Source organism: Ursus americanus, chromosome 22 (genome assembly GCF_024610735.1).
Source record: "Ursus americanus isolate L20-20 chromosome 22, mUrsAme1.1.p, whole genome shotgun sequence".
Taxonomy (NCBI): Eukaryota; Metazoa; Chordata; class Mammalia; order Carnivora; family Ursidae; genus Ursus; species Ursus americanus.
In genome coordinates, this window is record NC_142148.1 from 48,241,799 (window position 1) to 48,263,408 (window position 21,610).

General features: G+C 43.8%; 1 protein-coding gene across 1 annotated transcript in view; it reads right to left on the reverse strand.

The window, feature by feature from the left end:
• Nucleotides 1-322: 322 nt before the first annotated feature.
• The window catches only part of LOC148108086 (focal adhesion kinase 1-like), a 73,236-nt gene continuing 51,948 nt past the window's right edge, over nt 323-21,610 (reverse strand). The window contains exons 4-5 of the mRNA XM_087853788.1: nt 13,960-14,186; nt 323-3,929 (exon numbers count right to left, since the gene is read on the reverse strand). Of these exons, the coding sequence (XP_087709914.1) occupies nt 3,759-3,929; nt 13,960-14,154 (366 nt within the window). The 5' untranslated portion in view covers nt 14,155-14,186 and the 3' untranslated portion in view covers nt 323-3,758. The remainder of the gene's footprint in view (nt 3,930-13,959; nt 14,187-21,610) is intronic.

A 21,610-nucleotide genomic window follows, 5' to 3' on the forward strand; every position in this document is an offset into this window, starting at 1 on the left:
GGTTGTTCTCCATATCCCTAAGAATGTTTTTCTGTCTTGAAACTTTTAAAACAGGGTTTTAATAAAGCAATACCAATCCCCTCATCCCCCTGGTGAGTAGGTAGGAAAATTCTTCTGTCTATTCATCCATCCATCCCTCTCCTATCTATCCATCCACCCATCTCTCCAGCCAGCCAGCCATCTATCCTTCTATCCATCCATCCATCCATCCATCCATCCATCCATCCATCCATCCATCCCTGTATCTATCCATCCATCCATCTTTCTACCCATCCATCCACCATCCATCATCTCTATCCATCCATCCATCTTTCTATCCATCTATCTATCCATCCATCTCTTTGTATCTATCCATCCACCCATCTTTCTATCCATCTATCCACCCATCCACCCAACTTTCTATCCATCCATCTACCCAACACCCATCCATCCATCTCTCCAAACACCCATCCATCCATCTTTCTATCCATCCATCCTTCTATCCATCCATCCCCTTCTCTAACCACCCATCCACCCACCACCCATCCATCTTTCTATCCATCTACCCATCCACCCACCATCCACCCACCCATCCATCCATCTTTCCATCCATCTATCCATCTTTCTATCCATCCACCCATCCATCCATCCACCCACCCACCCATCCATTCATCCACCTGCGCACCATCCATCTATCTAAATAAAATTAAACAGAATAGAATGCCTCTGGATGAAAACCTTAGAATTCAGTGTTCTAGTGAGGCTGGGTATGGTTTTGTGAAGTACATATGTAGACCTATATGTACATAGTTCTGAGACACGTACATGTATATGTGTACCGCATCTTAAGGTAAAATATTTCTTCCTGTAAGTCACATAAAAATGTCTTCATCATCACTGTTTTAGATACCTGTCATAAAGAGCAGATAGCTGGACTCTATTTTTTAATCACACACTAACAATCTCTGACCAGTTACTGTTAGTCTGCTTGAGCTTATTTCCAAAGTCTAGTCTGTGACTCCTCTTTGTCCTGCTTTCCAGTCCCTTCCTTCTCTCCTTGCTGTGTGTCTCTAAAACTTACTCACCCACATATTACTTAGCTTATAAAATCTACTTCTAATGTTTCATGGCTGTCTTAATATACAATTTTTTTATTTTTTATTTTTTAATACATAATTTTAAAACGTGGTTGATAGCTTCAATTCTGACAGCCTCTCTTCTGACATGCATCCAGTATTTGGGTTCTACTTTTTTAATATAAAAAAATCAGTTCTTATCATTATTTGTTTTTAGAGCCAATGCTTACTTTGAACCACCCAATTTTTTCCCTAGTACTCCTTCTTGTATCTGAAAACCTCCTTCGGAAATCACTTTTCTTTCTCCTGAAATATGTTTGTAGGGTGGCAAACTCTCTGAGGAAAGTACCTCTGTCACCCTGCTCTTGAATGGCAACTGAATCTGACGAACAAATACAGGTCGCCAGTTACTTTTTCTCACCACTTGGAGAGAAATGTGGAGAATTGTGAATTTTTCCCTGGTTGCTTTTAGCATCATCTCTTTTTCTTTTGTACACTATTTGACTATAATCCACCAAAGTGTAGATTTATTTCATTAACCCTGTTTGGGATCTTACGTTAGTCCTATACCTGAGGACTTCTGGTATTTGCCACTTCTAGAAAATTCTCAGCTATTGCCATTATCTCTTTGGAGTATTTCTTTTTCCTCATTCTTTCTATTCTCTTTGAGAGCCCTGCCCAGAAATGGGTTGACATTCTCATTCTTCATGCTACATAACGTGCTTTCATACCTACCACATGTTTATCTCTGTGGGCTATCTTTTGGGAAAATTTTCTCAGATCCACACTTCTGTTTACTAATTTTTCAGCTATATCTAATTTGCTGTTTTATCCATCCAGTGGTTTCTAGAACTTGTGTTTGGCCTTTTTTCAAATCTACTTGGTTCTTTTTAGAATAGTCTCCTGTTTCTTACTGACACTTTACGTTCCGCCTCCTTTGGCATGCATGGACAGGCAGTATAAAGCCTAACCCTCCCAGAAGCACCTACAGGGCCCACCTGTGCCTCCAGCCTCTTGTCCACACACCTTCACTGGTGCAGACAGCGCACTGTCAGACCACTTCTTGGAGCTAAAACCGCAGCAGTCCTCCTGAGATGGGCACGTTCATTGAAAAAGCCTGCACTGTGAAGTCAGCTACATTCAAGTCAAAGCTGTGTCCCGAGCTCTGTCCGTAATTGGAACTTAAATCAAGTTTGTTGCTTGTTTCCTCCGTCTTCACCTTATAAGACTGGGGAGAGCTATGTGACATACATATTTTACAGGCTGCAAATGTACAAAGAGTGCACAGCTGGCCTGGCGCCTGGCTCCAGCCACGCCTCGGTGACGATACAGCAGTGGCGGCATCTTCACCACCTCCGTCAGCGTCAGGTTCAGCACTGCGTGTGGCAAAGTTCTACCTCGCCCAGTCTATGCTTGCCTTACTTTTGAGGGTTCAGGCTCCATGAAAAAGAGTAGTGCCCACTCACCTTTACTTGATATCAAGCAAAATAAGTTGGCTTAAAAGAACAGAAACAGAGCTTGTATATGCAGCGGTCTACACTCCGCATCTTACTGAGCACTAGGGCTACTGTCATAATGCACTGTGCCTCTGACTTGTCCATATAAATTAAGAAGGTAATAGAATTGTATGGAATAAAAATACCTGCAGGTATTTTTAACTAACTTCTAGGTATTCCTGGCTTTTAAACACTTATTTGATTGACTGGCAAAAGAGCTGGAGGTCAAATCTCTGCTAGCCATTGATGTAACCCAACCAAACTATATTATCACGGAATATCCTGTTAGCTTGTCAGTTCCAGCTGTTTGATAAAGCTGAAAATACAAGCATATTTCTCTGGTAAACTGTAACTAGGACAAGATCGCATTTGACTAGAGATTTATTAACCTTCACATGTTTGTTTTTCTTTTCGAATGTGTCTTCTAATCGATTTGGGTGCTGAACTGAAAGTGACCAACACTGAGTACCGTCCCCAATCCACAACCACCTTTGTCTCTGTGACTGTGTCTACAAAAACGAGGGTGCCTGCGCACGGGGCTCACCTCCTCTCACACTCTAGTGTTTTACACATATGGTTTCCGGCTAACGTGTTGCTCTGCTTAACAGTGGAAAAAATTATTATTTTTTGGAGAGAACCAGAGAAAGGACAATTGTAGAGAATCCTTTTAATTCACTTTCAGTCACAGCAGTCTCACTAAGGTCAGGACGAGTCACTACCTCATTTAATTGTAGCACGTGAATGTCAAGTACACACCCAGTCCTCTCAGGCGAGCCGGAGCGTACCGGGCTCGGCTCGCGAGCCATGCTGCCCGTTCATGAGATAATTAGATGTGGTCTCCTCAGGGCTCAGGAAGTCCTGCTGCACAAAAGAATGCTAACAGGCCAGATAGGAAAAGAATGAGGAATTGAGCTCTTCGAGCCGAGGCTGAAACAAAGGAGTCCTGACAAGAGAAGTGTGACTAGCCAAAGGCCATCACCACAGAACCCCTGAGAAGCTCAGGCAGTCCAGAGTCGGTGGTGCCACAAAGACAGACGGAACAGAAGTCTAGAAGAGATCACTGGTTAATCATTACCAGCCAATTGTATTTACACAGGAGTCGTAATTACAATCAGTAAGAAAATTAAGCAAAGACGTTCATCCTCTTGTGTGTGATTTAATATGCAAACAAATCAAGTGTGAGTCACGCCAAAGTAGGTATGTAATCTTACTTCCACTCCTCTGGTGGGTGTGCAAGTTCATACTTCTCCCTCACATTGGAGACACCTATATCCAAATGGAGCCAGTGAACCTCCTCTGACCGCAGGTGACTGAGGCGAAATCCATAGCAGGCCACGTGCTTTACTTTGTGACTGTCCACTATCTTCTGAATGATGCCCTAAAACATACCCCCCACAAAAATGACTGTTATAAACAAACAGAAAAAAAACAACTGTATGCTAAAAATTAATGCAATGTGCATTTCTTTTAGTTAGTTAGCAGAAATCTTTGGTAAAAAGAGTATCAAGTTAAATAAATTACTTCATTTTTCTCAGGAATCTTTTTTCTCAAATAGTATTTTTATGAACAAGGAAGAGTTCTGAATAAAACACAAGAGGCTCTTCCCTTTTCATTAGTGATAACCGAGGCACGGAAACGTAACATGCATTTCTGCAGCTCTACCTCTGCGGCACCCCCAAAACCTGACCAAGCATTCCGGCCGCCCCCTGGAGGTCACGTGCTGAGAACTAGACCTAAGGAGGGGGTCCCACTTTCTGAACCCAGGACAGCATACTGGTTTAGACCAGGCTACAACTTCATGTCATTTCTTAAGAAACACAGTTAGAAACATACAATGAAGGCCACGCTTCTGATAGTATCGATGATGTAGGAGAAGTTACTGGAAGCTAGGCCTACCCAATCTACTATGAGCTCTCTGTCGCTTACAATGCAGCAATCTAAAATAGTCCCCAAACCTAATGCTCCTGACACACGTGCCCATGAGTTCAGAGTTGAAGGCGGCAGGGAAGGCTGCCTCGCAAAGATGAAGCTTATCCTGGGACGAGGGCAAGGAAGCCGTAACCCCGAGTCTTGACCTGTGCTCTCACGGTTGTGGAGGTCTCGTGCGTACAGGGATGTAAATGGGCAGCACATATGGAAGACTCACATGGGAATACAGCAGAGACCATCCGCTCCCTTAAGTGAAGGTGTGCTCATGATAACCACTGCACTCTTCTCAACACTTCAGGCCATTCATAATTTTTAATGAGGCTGCTATTAACATGCAAATGACTGCTAAAGAAAATCACTGTTTTTTTAAATTAGCAATTAACTGAAAGCATCATATTACTTGTAATATAAGGCACATCTTAAAAAGTTCCTACGTATACTAAATATGTCTATATTAGGGCATGATGCTGTTGATAATAAGAATGTTCCTATCCCTACTCATGAGAAAAGATAAGTAACGTGTCCTATATATGCAAAACTTGTCAAGGACCCAGTGTGTCCACACTAAAGGCATCATCACCTGCCCGTGGTCAGCCTCCCCTTCAGACTACTGGATCCCAGGAGAAGGTTGTGTATCAAGCACGGGAGAGTGACATCATCGGGGAGAAAGCACGGACAAAGGACAGGCTGGAGGAGTCAAAGGCAGATGAGCTCTCTGTGGGACAGGAAGGATGTGTGCAGCCTACAGATGTCTGGGTGAAACTGAAGTAAGCATAAATGTCCTTCCTGGCTTTTGATTCAAGGCCCAGAATTTCTGTCAGGCCACCACGAAAGACGCTGCAGGTTGTGTCTACCCAAGGGCACCCAGCCACGGGGCAGCGGGAGCCGAAACCCAGCCCGCCCCCTAGTCTTCACCTCTTGTGCTCTGGGGCAGGGGATCTGCCTAGGGGGAAGAGACAGCCATTTCGAGTAATTCTTTCAGCGGCAACTTCTGCAGCTTCTCCTTGCCAACAACACAAATCCCTGAGCTGCACAGGACAGGCACTGGCACCGCTTTCGAATTCCCACGAAAGCGCTTTGTCTTCCTGTCCCAGCTCTACCAATTCACTACCGAGAGCACACCGACACCGGTGGCCCTCACTAAAGCTCGGGTTTTAGCACATCTCTTTACTCCACAGCAGCTCCCTGCTAGCACAGACTCCAGAGCTGCCTCTCTGCTGTTAGGGCCGAAGTTGATGTTCACATCTGTCCCCAACCCTCTGTCTCAGCAGGTCTATCCTTCGGGGACAAACGGTTTCTTACTGTTGATGTACCATCCACAGTCTGAGGGAAATCCCACCCTTTCTGGATGCCCTCCCTGATGACCCCTAGCAAAGGTTATCTTCATGACCTCTCAAGGAATGGGCACACAGATGCCTACCTGCAGAGAGGCAAGTGTACGGACGCTTAGTCCAGAGCTGCGGAGCCCAGGGGAAAGACAGGCTCCCAATCTGGAGTTTTATGGGATAGATAGAGTTTTAGTCCATTCACTTGATCACGCCACCTGAAGACACCCAGTGTGACCTCAGGTTGGGTTCTGTTGAACAAAGAGTTCCCATCCTGCAGGACCTCCTCATTAAACAAGGTAGCAACTTTCACTTTCCACTAAAAAATTAAAAGCAATAAACACACAGACATTTCCCTTTATTTCACGTTTTGCTTTTTCTTTATGCTTCCATACTGTGTTCTGTCCTGTTTCTCTAGAACTCCTGAATATCTCACTGCTGACTCAGTTTGAATGGTGGCCAAGATTATGAATACACAGGACTTCTATATTTGAAGCTCAGTACATACACTCAGTAACTTAAATAATTTTGAGAACCAAATAGTTGGTTCTGCATAACTGAAAAATAACTTTGAGGACTAGATATTTAGTAAGGAATGCACACTCAAAAAAAAAAACACAAAACCCCAAACCCAACATTACTACCATATGGAAAAGTATGCATGTATTATTTCTGGAAGACGTACATTCAGAAAAAGATCTCTAGGGAGATAACAGGACAAGGCTTTATAATTTGCCACTAATGGCAGCTGAATTACATTTAAATTTCTCATCCTGGTTTGATGTCCCAGGACAATCCTACCCTACAGTATATAAACCTACACTTTGCTACTCTGAACTATCCCTTTACTCATCTGTATCATATCCCAGAATTTGGAAATATATAATTTTCCTGATTAATTTTCACATGAGATATTCGCAGGAAAAGAATTCTTCTTGAGGATGAAAAGACACTAGCCAGTGTGTACACGAGGCTTCCATCTTATCAGGAACATAGCACGTAGCCTCAGAGCCATTCTACTACGGGTGGACAGTTATTTTCTTGTCAGCTTCCTTGCTCTAGTGGAGAAAGGGAAGTGGAGATGCACGCAATTCTGCTATGAACGAGCTTCTAGCTGGCATCGTACACATGCAGCAGCACTGCTTAGAAACAGACGCACTGGGTCAAAAGCTACTTTAAAATGTGACATTTTGGAAGTATGGCCACCAGGGAAACTATACCAATTATACTTGGCACACAATGTTAGAGACTGTCCTTCACCTCATGCCAATGCTGGGTAAAATTAATCTTAAAGTGTTTATCGATGTGACGGACCATAGAAGGGGGGGCATTTCATTATTATAATTTACATTTCCCTCATTATATACTAGTGAGATGACACTGTACTTTCATTTCTAAAAGTTCTTTTTATGATTCTGCTTGGTTCCACTTGGTCACTTATCTTTCAGACTATGCTCTAGAAAGAAATAATGACCTTTCCACTGGTAGAAAGAAATCCTGCAAACCATTCCTTCATGTTCATCCACTCTTGAATGTTCACTCACTCTTTTGGTCATTTGCATCTAGCCTACATCTGGTGGTAAGACAGCACCCTTAGCCTCCAAAGCCTTAATCTAGAAGGAGAGAGGTGAGCATGAACAGTCTGTGGGGAAGGTGGCAACAAGATAACAAGAGATACTTGCTGTGTCTAGCTGTCTTCTCACAGTGATTTGCAAGATGTCTTTATTCTGAGAGAGATCTAAAACCACACACTGTGTTGTGAACAGTGCTCGTGTCTCTACTTCCCCCCAGGAGTTACAAGTGCACTCATCACTACTGATCTGTTTGTTACAACATCCAGCCGTTATTTTTCTGCGTCTCTCTTTCAGATGCTCCTCACAGTAAGGAAACTGACAGCTGTTACTGTCCTCGGCTCCTCCTGTGCAGGTCTTTCTGTACCACAAAGAAGGCGTGGAGATCCACACCCTGCTCTCCAACATGAGTGCAGCCCTTCTGTCGGCTCAGCACTCACGCAGAAGTCGGCCCCAACTCGGCCAAGACAAAGCACGCCTGTGTCTATCTGCTCCCTACTGCTGCTGTAACCAATAACCACACACGGAGGGGCTTAAAAGAACACAAACGTATACTTCTCCGTTCTGGAAGATCCCAAATCTGAAATGGGTCTCACTGGGCTAAAATCCAGGTGTTGGAAGGGATGTGCTGCTTTCTGGAAGATCTCGGCTGGCTTTCTCCAGCTGCTAGAGGCCCCTCTGTGCGTCTGCACTGCAGCCAACCCTTCATCCGCAGTCCCCTCCCTCGGACCACAGCCAGAAAAGGTCTGCGGCTCCTCATCTCCCCCATCTCAAGGTCCTCTTCATCTCGGTAACATCTTCAAAGTCCCTTCTGCCATGGAAGGTCACATATACACAGGTTCTAGATTAGGATGTGGACGTCTTTAAGGGCCATTCTTCTCCCTACCACAATCGCCACCTCTAAGCATCTAGTGATAAGAGAATTCTTTCTCATGCTCTTACTGTCCCATATTCTTCTTAACACTGCTTTTGAGTCTGTTTTTTTCCTTAAGGATTTTCTTTCTAGTTTCTTCCTGGACGATACTCTCCCTCCATTAAAGGAATAATTTAACTAAAATCTCTGTAGTCCTTTCCTGCACCAAAGTTATCTGAAAAACCATAATCAGTGTTCGAGCTTTTAAATGCGCATTCACCCGATCCTCTATCAGACAGAAGAAGTTTACGTCTGAGACACACATAAGGCATCTGTGACACCACCTAGCAGTGAACACTGGAGACCACGGGACTACCACACACGGAGTTCCCCAGGCAGCCCTCTGGGCTGAACTCAGGGAAAACTGCCCGCTGGCTGCCTTCCCCTACAGCCACTAGCCATTCTTAGCACAGCACTGTTCACAGAGCTCCTAACTCCCACAAACTCAGAGAATCCCACACTGTTCACGTGTCTGCCCACTCTGGTCAGCAAGCCGATTTTAAATTGGTCAGAATGCTTCTCTCTACTGTTATTCTTCCTACTACCAGCTTGGTTACAATAGTTAGTCCTAATCCAACCAACTCCATTCACCTTTTAGCAAACTACAGGACTGAATTTCTTGTGTTCACTTCCTCTTGCAGGTTCAGGTAATTACATCACCTTCCTCTAGAGGCTCACGACGAGCACTGAAACCTCGCAGTGTACTACGTAGTCAGGAAAGGGCACTGGGCCTGTTAATAAACTTGAAGATAACTTTGAAGGTGACAAGAATATTGTCCAACAACTCAATTGCAACTTAATCTTTAGCAGCATTATATGGTATTTGCCCAGATTTGGTGTCTGGGTAGAAAATGGATTATTCTAGACCCTGTGATTTAAGGAAAATAGTAACAAGGTAGGAATGAAGGTCTGACAGAAGTTATCAGTAAGGACAGGTATGGTTTTCAATAGGTGTAATCTCTGATTATCAATTCAATTTCTTTTACGGTCATCAGTCTACTACTTTCTACTTCTGCAACCAATGTTCCTAATTTACATTTCTGTCAGAAGTACTCCATTTCATCTAGGATTCGTGTAGTTACTCCAATGGGGCTCTGTCAAGCACCAGTCTGTGTGCCTGCTAGGCCCTGCTGAAGATGCCGGGGACAATACCAGGAGGCAGAAAGGCCCCTGCTGTCACAGAGCTTACGGTCTAGGGAAGAAAGCAGAGAATAAAAGAGCAAACCAATCAAGAAACAAGACAATCTCAGCAAGGACCAATCATCATCCAAATGGGGTGACGGGCAATAGAAAAGGTGGCAGAGAGGGAGCTCTCCGGGGCTGGGAGGCCGAGGGAACGAGGGCAGTCACTGGAAATAAGAACAGGCCACAAAGAGCCAGATCCTGTAGGTCCTCGTAGGCTGCTGAAGGAATCTGGCTTTCCTCTGAGAGAAATGGGGAGTTGCTGGAGGTTTTGAGCAAATGACTGATTACAAGACTGGCATGTTAGAGAAACAGCGCAGGAAGCTGAAAGTCAAAGGGAGCGAGCTGGAGGAGAGAAGGTCATGGGGCGTGACAGGGAGAGGAGAGTCAGGGGCTTCTGAAGGACCTGAACGTTCACCCTACATGAGACAGGAAGCCACAGGAAGGTTCTGAGTTGAGGAGTGACACGCTCTGGCTATCGTTTTCATAGGGTCACCTGGTTGCTGGGCTGTGAACAGACTCAGGGGTTCCAGGGGGACAGCGGGATGTCAGGAGACCATGTGGCTCGAAGAAGGTGTCGCAGTAGGGGTCAGATGAAGTGGGAGGATTCTAGGTGCATCTGGTGACCGTGTGGCAGGACCGTCTAACGTACTGGGTGTAGGACGTAAGCAAAGGAGGAGGAACAGATGATTCTAAGTGTCTGAAAGAAGGGAAGCCCTCAGACTGACACACAGTCCTTTCAGAGTCAGAAGCGTAGAGACGGAGGAGAGGGGCAGATGCAGCTGGGCGGCACACAGGTCCCAAGTTCAGAGGGAGACCAGTCAGAATGAGGGCAGGTGTGGAAAAGGCAGAGCTGGATTAAACGGTGGTCACAGCTTGAAGAGACCAAGAAGATGGAGGAGAGGTGCACGGGGGCTGCACGGAGACCACAGCACGGTGGTGACCTGTGGCCGCCTGCATCCCTACAGCACTTCTTTCTGGGTTCACGGATCTGTTCTATTATGTCTCCTGTTTTCTTAAAGACAGCCTGTGGGATTAACGGTCTACACCCTTATTTCTCTAAAGACATCTTCATTCCCAGTCTTCATGATTGGTAGTCTGTCTGGAAGACTTCTGCGGTACAACTTACTTTCCTGAGCCCTGAGAAGATGCTGTTCCAGTGTTGTCCTGCATCCAGCATTGCTGATGAAAAGTAAATGTCATTCTGTTTCCCAAGTAGGGGATTCCTCTGGTAGAATCTGGAATTTTCTATACACCCTTATTATTCTGAAGTACCACTACAATGTTTCTAGATGACCATTCTAATTCAATATAGTCCAGCATGAGTTAACCCCAATCTGAGCTCCGGAGCTGCCTGGGGCCTGCTACTGACCCGGGGCCAACGCTATGGCCGAGGTAGGTGATGTCTGCCTCCGTGGGCTGCTGCTTATTTAGGGGCAGGATGCACCAGTCTGCCAGCACTTGGCAGGAATCATGACCGGCGTTATGACTCGCACCTGATTTTGGTCGCATCTGGGCAGCCACACCAGTCAGGTTGAGGCAGATGACGTAGACAGAACGTGCTTACGTGCCCATCTCACAGACCCCCCCCCCCCACCCGAAGAAGGTGCTGGGCCTCCTCCTACACAGGTGGCCACGTGGGCCAGGGATGGCCTCCGAGTGTCCGAGGCCATGAGGCCTGCACCTGAGACACTGCTTTGTACGCTTTGCCTATAAATGGTGGAGTCCTAGGAATCCTTTCAACAACCAAACATTTAAATTAATTAAAGTAGCACATATCTGTAAAAGGAGTAAAATTACTAACTGCAGCATGAGAAATAAAACCTCTATAATGAATTACAACAAGAATCCAGATATTTTCTCAACATCTCCAAAGGTGCTGGTTCTTGAGTCAAGCAAATTACTTTCTACTGAGCACAACTGTCTAGCAGAAATGAAAATGCAAGCTGTACATGTTCCTTTAAAATTTCTAAAAATAAATAAATAAATAGAAATGGGTGAATTCCATTTTAATAACATTTTATTTCACCTACTATATGTCAAGAACATGATCTTTTCAACAGGCAATCAAAACAGGTTATTAATGAGATATTTTACCTTCTTTTTTCACACTAAGTCTTCAAAACCTTGTATTTTTACACTTACAAGACATCGGCTGAGACTGGCTACGCCCGAGTGTCCACCTGCTGCACACGGCGACCGGAGCAGGCAGTGCAGCAGGGTGGGGTCTGAATCGAATTATTCAGCTCCTTTGGGTTGTTTTCTAATATTCGGTTACTTTGGATAACAGTAAGCGATCTCTTTTCAGAAACTGGGCGGCCTGGCTTCCTCTTTGCTACCATTATTAAATGGTCTGTTGCTTTCTACCAAGTGCCTATGCTTCCACTCTGAACTCAGCCCCCCACCCCATTTCTGCCGGAGGTCACTGGGCCTCAAATGCTGCCACGTTCCTTCCACTGTACCCCTAACGATATATGCTGGTTCCTTTATCTGTAGTGTTCCTTGTGTGGTGCTTCTTGGGGAGAAAGACTGCATGGACATGTGCTTCAGTACTCTTCTGTTCAGTTGTGCAAATCCATTACTTTAGAATTAAACTACTGCATTTTCAAATGTTATAGCATTAAATGAATGTGAGTGATGAATAACGCCCACCTTCCATCACAGGAAAAGCTGTGGTGAACCAATGCCAACTCAGAGTTCTTTGCCTCAAGGTGAAAATCATCAACTGATGGGACTTATTTAATTTCAAACATTTATCAATTACTATGAAGTAAAACCACCTGGTTCTCAGGCACATGGATTTGCTCATACTGATCTTCATAAAAGTCCGACAAATATGTTCTCATAACTTAGGAATGTGAATCTGGTTTAAGTTCTTCTTCACAATATAAATGTTTTCATCTGGTAAGTTTGTAACATTGGCTAAAGGCTTGACATGTGCCCAGGGATCATTGGTTTTCTCCTTGATATGGATCCTCTTGTGTATAGTAAATTTGATACCAAAACACCTTTGTCGCGGAGCCTTTCCACGGTGCATTTTCAGTTATAATCAATCTTGAATGTTTGCTAAATGTCTTGTCAAATTCACATCTCTGAAAGGGCTCCCCTCCTGTACAAATACTCGGAAGTTTATTAAGGCTAATGCAGTGCTTTAAGAGACTTCCTCATTCACTGTAACTGAAATTCACAAAGACTAGAACATATACTAAGAGCCTTCCCGTAAGCTCTACATTTGCAAGGTTTCTCTCCAATATGAATCTTCCAGTTAACATTAAGGTAGAACACTGGCTGCTGGCCTTTCTACCAAGTGACTCTGTTTATAAAATTAAATATAAAATAAATCTATGGGAAAGCTAGAAAAAGCCATCAAGCTTCATAAAAAGTTGAAGCTTTTTAAAACAAGAGACTACTATATTTCAATTATACCGCAAGTAGATGTTAGTACATATTTAAACCCTGAATGAATTATTCACCTTTGAATAATCCATCTGAACAGTGAGTACTGCAATATTATAGAGGTAATGGAAATTACATAGAACTTCAATGTAATACTGTGCCCTTCAATCTAAATTCTGTCAATCCCTTTAATTTGCTTAAAAGTACTTAAGGCATATAAGTTTAAGAGCAGCAGATTAAATAGCTTCATTAGTATAAAAAGAAAGGGGGGAAAAAAGATGTATCTGTTCATCCTGGCATTGGACACTGTCCTCCTTAGAGATGAACACGGAGTAGGCAGAGGGAAGGAAGGAGCAGTTTCTCTGTAACACCTGGCCAAAGTAAACACCTGCTGAAAACTGGCGTCCTGAACTCAGTTTTCTGAAACCACACCGCTACCCTCTCATCCCCCACTCTCAGCAATCTTGGCCCACGAAGCGCCTCTCACCTCTCTTGGCCACGATGCTCACTGACCGCCCACAGGCTACCACCTACACTCAACATTACTCACACAGGCAACCTCGCCACCAGGATTGCCTTGGGAAGCACACTCTGCACTGCAACTAAGGCCATGGGTGTCTCCTCCCCACCACAGTAGACAGTAAGCTGTATGAGCAGGGACCCTTTATATCCCCAGAACCTTGACAAATGTCTGGTGTGTGGAACCAATCAGTTTTTGAAGAACCTATCCTATCTGGAGTCATGCAGATACCTTCAAAATTCACTTTATAGAAAATAATTTATTTCCTAAGTATTAGAGGTTGTTTTAATTGCTTTGTTCTCTTATGTCCTAAGAAGTTTAAAAAAAAAAAAAAGGAGAGAAAAACATCAATAGCATTATATGAATAACATGATTCAGTTATTATTTTCCTAAGATATTTTACAATTAAAATTCTGTCAGTCACATATTAAGTGAATAAATAATATAAAGAAAAAGTTAACATCACTGTAATATGGCAATAAAAATTTTTATCTTTTTTGGTGTGTGCCATTAACCTAGGCCCATGTAACTTTAATGTCCATGAAGGGTCTCTCCCAGGAAAATGCACTTACCCTGACATCGGTAGCATCTCCATGCCTGATCATACTGGCCCAAGTAGCTGGCTCACTGCTGTTTTCAAAATAATGAAAGACCTTCAACACTCGCTCCATTGCCCCAGGGGAACGTTCCACTCCGGTACCCAGGTGAGTTTTGGTACTCGAATTTGGTGTGTGATTCAAGTTTGGGTCAAGGTAAGCAGCTGCCATTATTTTGCTAGATGCTATGTATCTGTCATACTCTAGAAGGGGGGAAAAAAGCTGTCAGTGTACCATATTTGAAATCTATTAAAATGTGGTTAAAATCTATTAAAACATGATATACTGATCCTTATATTAACAACACTGCTCTATGTTCTTCCCCTGTGGTCATGTCATATGCAGAAGGTGAGCATCGGGAGAGCAGAGACCTGACTGACCAAGATAATCGCTGTACTCTCCTGCACCCGGAGCACTACCGAATTCACGATAGCATAACAAATATTTGTTAAATTTTCTTAACAAATTAAAAGACCAGGAGTCCTATTTTAGCTCTGTCAAAAATTCACCATGTTATCTATGAACAATGTCACCTCACCGTCCACCCTTTTAAAATCATAGCCTTTAAATCTGTGGGAAAACCTCACAGGAAAGCCAAATATGTTAATTTTGCTGACTACTTCTGAAAACCTATACATGAGATGCAAGTTCTTTCTTCATACAATAAAAATGCAATGAGTGGTCATGACACATACTAGGCACTGGTGACAAAAACCCCAGAGTTAAAACCAAGTCCTCCCACTTATCCAGTCCCTCAGCAGGAGGAGAGTCAGACAAGTCACAACTGAAAATAAAACGAAACCAGAAAGCACAAACCAACCACTGTCTGGTCTGTCGGTGTGATAGGAAGACTTCCATTTGAATGTGGGGCAATAGCTTGGCGAACATGAACACTCCCACTGAGAAAAGTCAGGTTAAAAACCAGACCAACGGGGCGCCTGGGTGGCACAGCAGCTAAGCGTCTGCCTTCGGCTCAGGGCGTGATCCCGGCGTTGTGGGATCGAGCCTGACATCAGGCCCTTCTGCTATGAGCCTGCTTCTTCCTCTCCCACTCCCCCTGCTTGTGTTCCCTCTCTCGCTGGCTGTCTCTATCTCTGTCGAATAAATAAAAATCTTTAAAAAAAAAAACCAAAAAAACCAGACCAACGTTTGGAGTCCAAGATGTTGTGAGGCAACCAGGACAGCAGGGGACATAGGTGGAGACATGAAGAGACACTGAACAACAGCTGCCTCTTCCCAAAGGGCATTTGCCAATTCTGGGCCTTCAAGAGCCTGAAGATCCAAGAAAAAGCCACCAATGAGAGAGAAACCGGCTGAGCTTTTGGCAGTGAGAGACCAAGTTATGAGCATGGGGACCCTAGGACTCTGGTGAGCAGGACAGGGTGGAGAACTGAGCCACACACTCCGCTAGTTGTCCCTTTAAGATAGTTACCAATCCTGAAACCAAGCCCAAAGGGAGCCATTAGAAACTCAGTGAAGCTGAAGACAGGCAGAAGAGACTAGGAGTCCACCTGGGCCCAGCAGACAAAACGGGAACAGCATGACAGACAAACTCAATCTAACCAACAGAAAGCACTACACCCAAGCGCAATTCACCTCCGCAAGAGAAGTACCCACTAACTACGCACAGGAGGCAGTCACTAAAATTGACCACGTGGCGGGTGAAAGAGCAAGATTCAATAAATATCAAAGGACTAAAATTATTAAAAGTATATTCTGTCTCTAGCATTAAAGCTGGACAACAACAAAATAATTAAAAAATCACCAACTGTCTGGAAAAAAATCACCGTTTGGAAATTAAGCAACATATTTCAAGTAACCCATTAGCCAAAAAGAAACTCAAAGTATTCTCAATTCAACAATACAATTAAAAAGAAAGATCAATACTACATGCAGACAGAGCTGTGATTAGAATAAAATCTACGCTTTTATTATTTTTTTTAAAGACTTCATTTTTAAGTCATCTCTACACCCAGCCTGGGGCTTGAACTTACAACCCTGAGATCAAGTGTTGCACGTTCCACCTACTGAGTCAGCCTGGCGTCCCTAAGATCAATACTCTTAAATGCATGTATTAGAAATGAAGATTGGAAATTAATCATCTAAATATCCATATTTCGCAGTACAATTTGGAAGTTGAACAAAATCAAGGTTTGGTTTTTTTTTTTAACAAGAATAATGCAACTGATAGACCTCTAGCAAGACTAATCAAGGAAAAAAAAGATAAGGCGAAAACTAATGACAGCAAGAATGAAGCAGAACAGATAACAGAATGTTAATAATAGGAAGTAATGATAGAATATCAGATATTATTAAGAGAATATCATGACTATGTCAATGAACATAAAAGTTGAGATGCATACACAATTCTTTTTTAAAAGATTTTATTTATTTATTTAACAGAGAAAGAGAGAGCACAAAAGCTGGCAGAGGGGCAGAGGGAGAGGGAGAAGGAGGAGGCGGCTCCCCAGTGAGCAGGAAGCCTAGCTTGGGGCTTGATCTCAGGACCCTGGGATCAGGACCAAAGCCGAAGGCGGACACCTAACCGACGGAGCCACCCAGGTACCCTGAGATGGGGCATACACAATTCTTTGCAAAGTACAACTTAAGCCCAAGCCATTAGAAACTGCTGCTGTACGAAACCAAAACCATAAATATAAAGCCTATTTAAATAGACCTATTCCGTTAAAAATGGTCAATCTGCAATTAAAATTCTTCCCACAAAGGAATATCTGAATTCTTCCAATAATTTCAGGAAGAATAATATTAATCTTACAGAAATTCTTCCACTGAACAAATAGGGAACATTTCCCAACTTATCTTATGAAACCAGCAAAACACTGATACAAAACCAGTCAAGGACAACATGAGAAAGGGTACGAATCAATCTTTCTTATAAACACAGGTGCAAAAATCTTAAAAAAAAAAAAAAATCAGCAAATGTCATCACGCAATATTTCATAATGTATCATGACCAAGTGGGATCCGTCAGAGGAAGGCAAGGGTGGTTAAACACTCAGACAGAGGTCTCTGTTTGCGGCAGTCTTCGTCACACTGTCAGAGCACGGGAGCCACCAAGACACCCTACAGCAGGTGAAAGGATAAAAAACACTGTGGTCTATCCAGGCAGTGGAATATTTAGTGCTAAAAAGCAATGAGCTACCAAACCATGAAAAGACTTGGAGGAACCTTCAATGCGTATTACTAAGTGAGAGAAGCCGATCGCACTATATGATTCCAAATACATGACATTCTAGGAATGGCAAACCCACAGAGACAGTAAAAATTTCAGTGGATGCAGAGTTTGGGGGGGGCAAGGATGAAAAAGTGGAGCAAAAAGGACTTTTCGGGCAGCAAAAAGATTATGTAGGACAGTATAATGAGGATACATGTCATTATATATCTGTGCAAACCCGCAGAACGTACACCACAAGAGTGACCCTACAGTAAACCGTGGACTTCGGCGATAACTGATGTGTCCATGTAGGTTCACCAGTTATAACAGATGTACCACTCTGCTGGGGGATGCTGATAATGGGGAAGTGTAGCAAAAAGCCTCGCTTGGGACTTCTCATTCCATAGTTGAGACCTGCTCAGGCATCAGAGCTCTGACACTCAGCACACTGCCCCAGGCAGCACTGCGGGGAGGGTGGGGGAGGGGGGTGCAGGGCAGGGCTTCCTAAAACGGAATGCTAATCTCGCTGCTGACTATCGGAGCCTCGGCTCTCCCTTGAACACAGGAGATAGACACCTTTTCTGCTCTTGAAAGAAGTAGGGCAGTCCCAAGTCAGGGTGTGAGGAAACAAGGTGCTGACAAACCTTGGAGTTCAAGCTGGGCCTCACCCCACAGTCTGATATAAATACTCCATAAAATAGCACAGATGCAAGAGAGGAAGCAAAATACTCCCAGAGTTCCCTAGATGATACTCACTATAACACACCAAGATCCCACCAAGACAGCAAACTGATTCTCCTTGAAATATGCCAGCCCTTTAATAAAACTTGAGATGTCTGCCAGAACATGAGAGAAGGAGCAAAGAATGCAAACTGATACAGCTCAATTTTAAAAACTTCAGACATAAACAAGTTTGGAGAGTTTTTAAGAAGTTGGTGATGACCCTAGTTACAGTAAATCCTTAAACAAACTAGACTGCTGTAAAAACCTTCCTCTCCCAAATGTTGTTCTTTCATACAAGATTCGGGTTTCTCTTCTCATCAAGAGTCTAATCTGAATACACTAAATTTCCTATATTGATTTTACTTAACAAAGAGCTAACGTTACTTAAATATTTAATGTTATATCAATACGTGACGGCCTGTATTTTCCAAAAGTCGCTGTGAAAGTGCCTCCTGCTCCAGTGTGACTCTGCCTCTCTCTTCCACAGGTGGAGGCCACGTTCCTTCCCCTCACATCTGGGGGGGCTCCTGACTCACCTAAGAAACATCCCGCGCCAGGTATTAAGAGGCAAACTAGGTTCCCTTGGTTCTCTTGGGCTGCTCGCTCATGAAACCCAACCACATGCTACCCAGAAGCGCAAGAAGCCCGAGAACTGAGCTCCAAGAACCAAAGCCTGAGCTGAGCTGCCTGCTGACAGGCAGCATCGAGTTCCGAGGCCCGTGGCAGAGCCAGCCTCCGAGTGGGCCCTCTGGCTGCCCGCTGTGCCTCCTGAGCTCCCGCCACATGGAAACAGCTGTCCCTCTGGAGCCCTGTCCAGACAACAGATTGGAACAAAATAATTCTTGTCATTTTAAGCCACTAAGTGTTGGGATGACTTGTTATCAGCAAAGATAACTAATATCGCATGGATCCCAACTAAAGGAAGCACAGGTGGTTCTCGCTTTGCACAGGAGCGTGGGGCCTACGATGACTTGACAAAAGTGGTTTGAACAGCACTTGCCTTCTTCTTCCCCTCGCTCTATGACTAAAGACACGGAGTAAGTATCTTTCCAATGCCTTGGCAAACTGTCATGCTCCTTTCTAAGTTTTGGGTCAGCCTCCATCATCGTAGCCTCGTACATTCAGTGTCAAAAGCCACCTCCGAAACCGCCTCTGCTACGAACTTTCTTGCCACGTCTCCTCCTCCGGAACATCCTATTTTTTGTCACAACTCTCTTCCTCACTTGTCAATAAGTTCACCTTTATTTGCAAAGCTCCTCTGACCACACAACTAGAAAGTCTGGCTCCACAGCAAAGTCAACATTCCTACAGTCAGCTATGTGCTTCTGTGACCGTCTCAGTCAGAACGCTGCACGGTGATCCGCACGGCGCAGGAAGCTTCTGCCGCACCGCACACCACACACTTACACTCTCCGTTACTTCCCGCCGCACTGCTGGGATTTCTGCGTCCGCGTCACCTCCAGCTGTAGCACGCAGAGCCTGCCCAAACTCCACACGCCGGCTTTAAGAGCTGAAATAACTGCTGGGTCCACTGGCCAGAGTAACGCAACTAAGTCCGCTGGTTCCTGGGGCGGCTTCATGCAAGCCGAGGGCTCGGCTGCTCCCGCTCCACGGTCACCAGCTTCACAGGACCTCGGCCCGTTCGATTTCACTTCCAGTGTGACCATTTCCTGCTTCAACGCTGCAACTCATCTTTGTTGTCCAATTCCCTCCTGTGATGATCCATTTTTGTAAAATGTCACAGGGGTTTATCCCTGGCAAACAAGAAGGCACCACGACTACACATTTGCTGTCTGTGTATAAACTGAGTAACAGACACAGGGTGGCCAGTCAGCAGCAGACTGGGAAAGAGCTACCGTGACCGGCCGCTGGTCACACTTCACATCTGTTGTTTCTATAGTGATCTGCAGACCAAGTCTGTACTTGATGCAATTGCCCACAGGTGATACCTGTGTTAACTAAAACGGAACCATTCTGTTGAGGACGGGTATTATTTAAGCCACAGAAACTGATATTCGTACATACTGGAACCATGCAAAGCATGGACTGCCGGCATAACAATTCAACTAATATCTTCATTACACAGACTGTTTTTTGGATTTCGGATAATATGGCAAACTATGTAAATCATTTTCTTTACTTGAGATATCACTATAAAAATTTTAATGCTATATATCTGATGAAAATATTCAACATTAGACTTTAATATCAACTATAAATTAATTTCTAAGACTGCTAACACCGAGACCTTGAAAGTAATTGGTGAATAATTTTTGGAGACTTAAAAAAATTCCTAAGGAAATGAGGAATGGCAAAATATAAAGAATACAACTGTGCTGAGTTACATACAGTCTTACTTAATTCAGCCAATTTAAACATATGTTATTTGTAAAACCCACATTAACAAAGTGTTGTTAAGATGAACATGTTTTAAATCTAAAGTTAATGTGACAAGTGTAGTTAAGTCATAGCAGTTAAGTCATCATAACCTACTTGTGTTTGTTTATGTATTTATGTTTTAAAGATTTTATTTATTTACGAATGTAGGTTATGGGAGATTACTGACTCAATGAAATGATCCAATGTCAGAATCATCGGCATCCCCGAGGGGGTGGAGAAAAACAGAGGTCTAGAAGAGATATTTGAACAAATTGTAGCTGAAAACTCCCCTAATCTAGCAAGGGAAACAAACATTCGTGTCCAAGAGACAGAGAGGACCCCTCTCAAGCTCAACCACGACAAACCTACGCCACGTCACGTCATAGTGCAAATCGCAAATATTAGATCCAAGGATACAGTATTGAAAGCGGCCAGAGCAAAGAAATTTCTCACCTACCAAGGCAAAGGCATCAGAATCACGTCAGACCTGTCTACACAGACCTGGAATGAGAGAAAGGGTTGGGGGGGGCATTTTAAAAGCTCTTTCAGAGAAAAACATGCAGCCAAGAATCCTTTATCCAGCAAGGCTGTCATTCAGAATTGATGGAGAAATAAAGACATTTCAGAATCGCCAGTCATTAACCAATTTCGTAACCACGAAACCAGCCCTACAGGAGATATGAAGGGGGGTTCTATAAAGGTAAAAAGGCCCCAAGAGTGATACAGAACAGAAAGTCACAACCAATACAAACAAAGACTTTACTGGCAACATGGCATCATTAAAATTCTATCTCTCAGTTCTTAGTGCCAATGTAAATGGTTTAAATACTCCCATAAGACGCCACAGGGTTGCAGACTGGATAAAAAGAAATGACCCATCCATTTGCTGTCTACAAGAGACTCATTTCGAACCCAAAGATGCATTCAGACTGAGAGTAAGGGGATGGAGTTCACGCAAATGGACCTCAAAAGAAAGCTGGGGTAGCAATTCTCATATCAGATAGATTGGATTTTAAACTAGAGACTATAGTTAGAGATGCAGAAGGGCACTATATTGGGGCGCCTGGGTGGCACAGTGGTTAAGAGTCTGCCTTCGGTTCAGGGCGTGATCCCGGCGTTGTGGGATCGGAGCCCACATCAGGCTCCTCTGCTGTGAGCCTGCTTCTTCCTCTCCCACTCCCCCTGCTTGTGTTCCCTCTCTCACTGGCTGTCTCTATCTCTGTCAAATAAATAAATAAATAAACCTTAAAAAAAAAAAAAAAAGAAGGGCACTATATTATTCTTAAAGGAAGTATTCAACAAATGGATATGACAATTATAAATATATATGCCCCCAACAGGGGAGCAGCA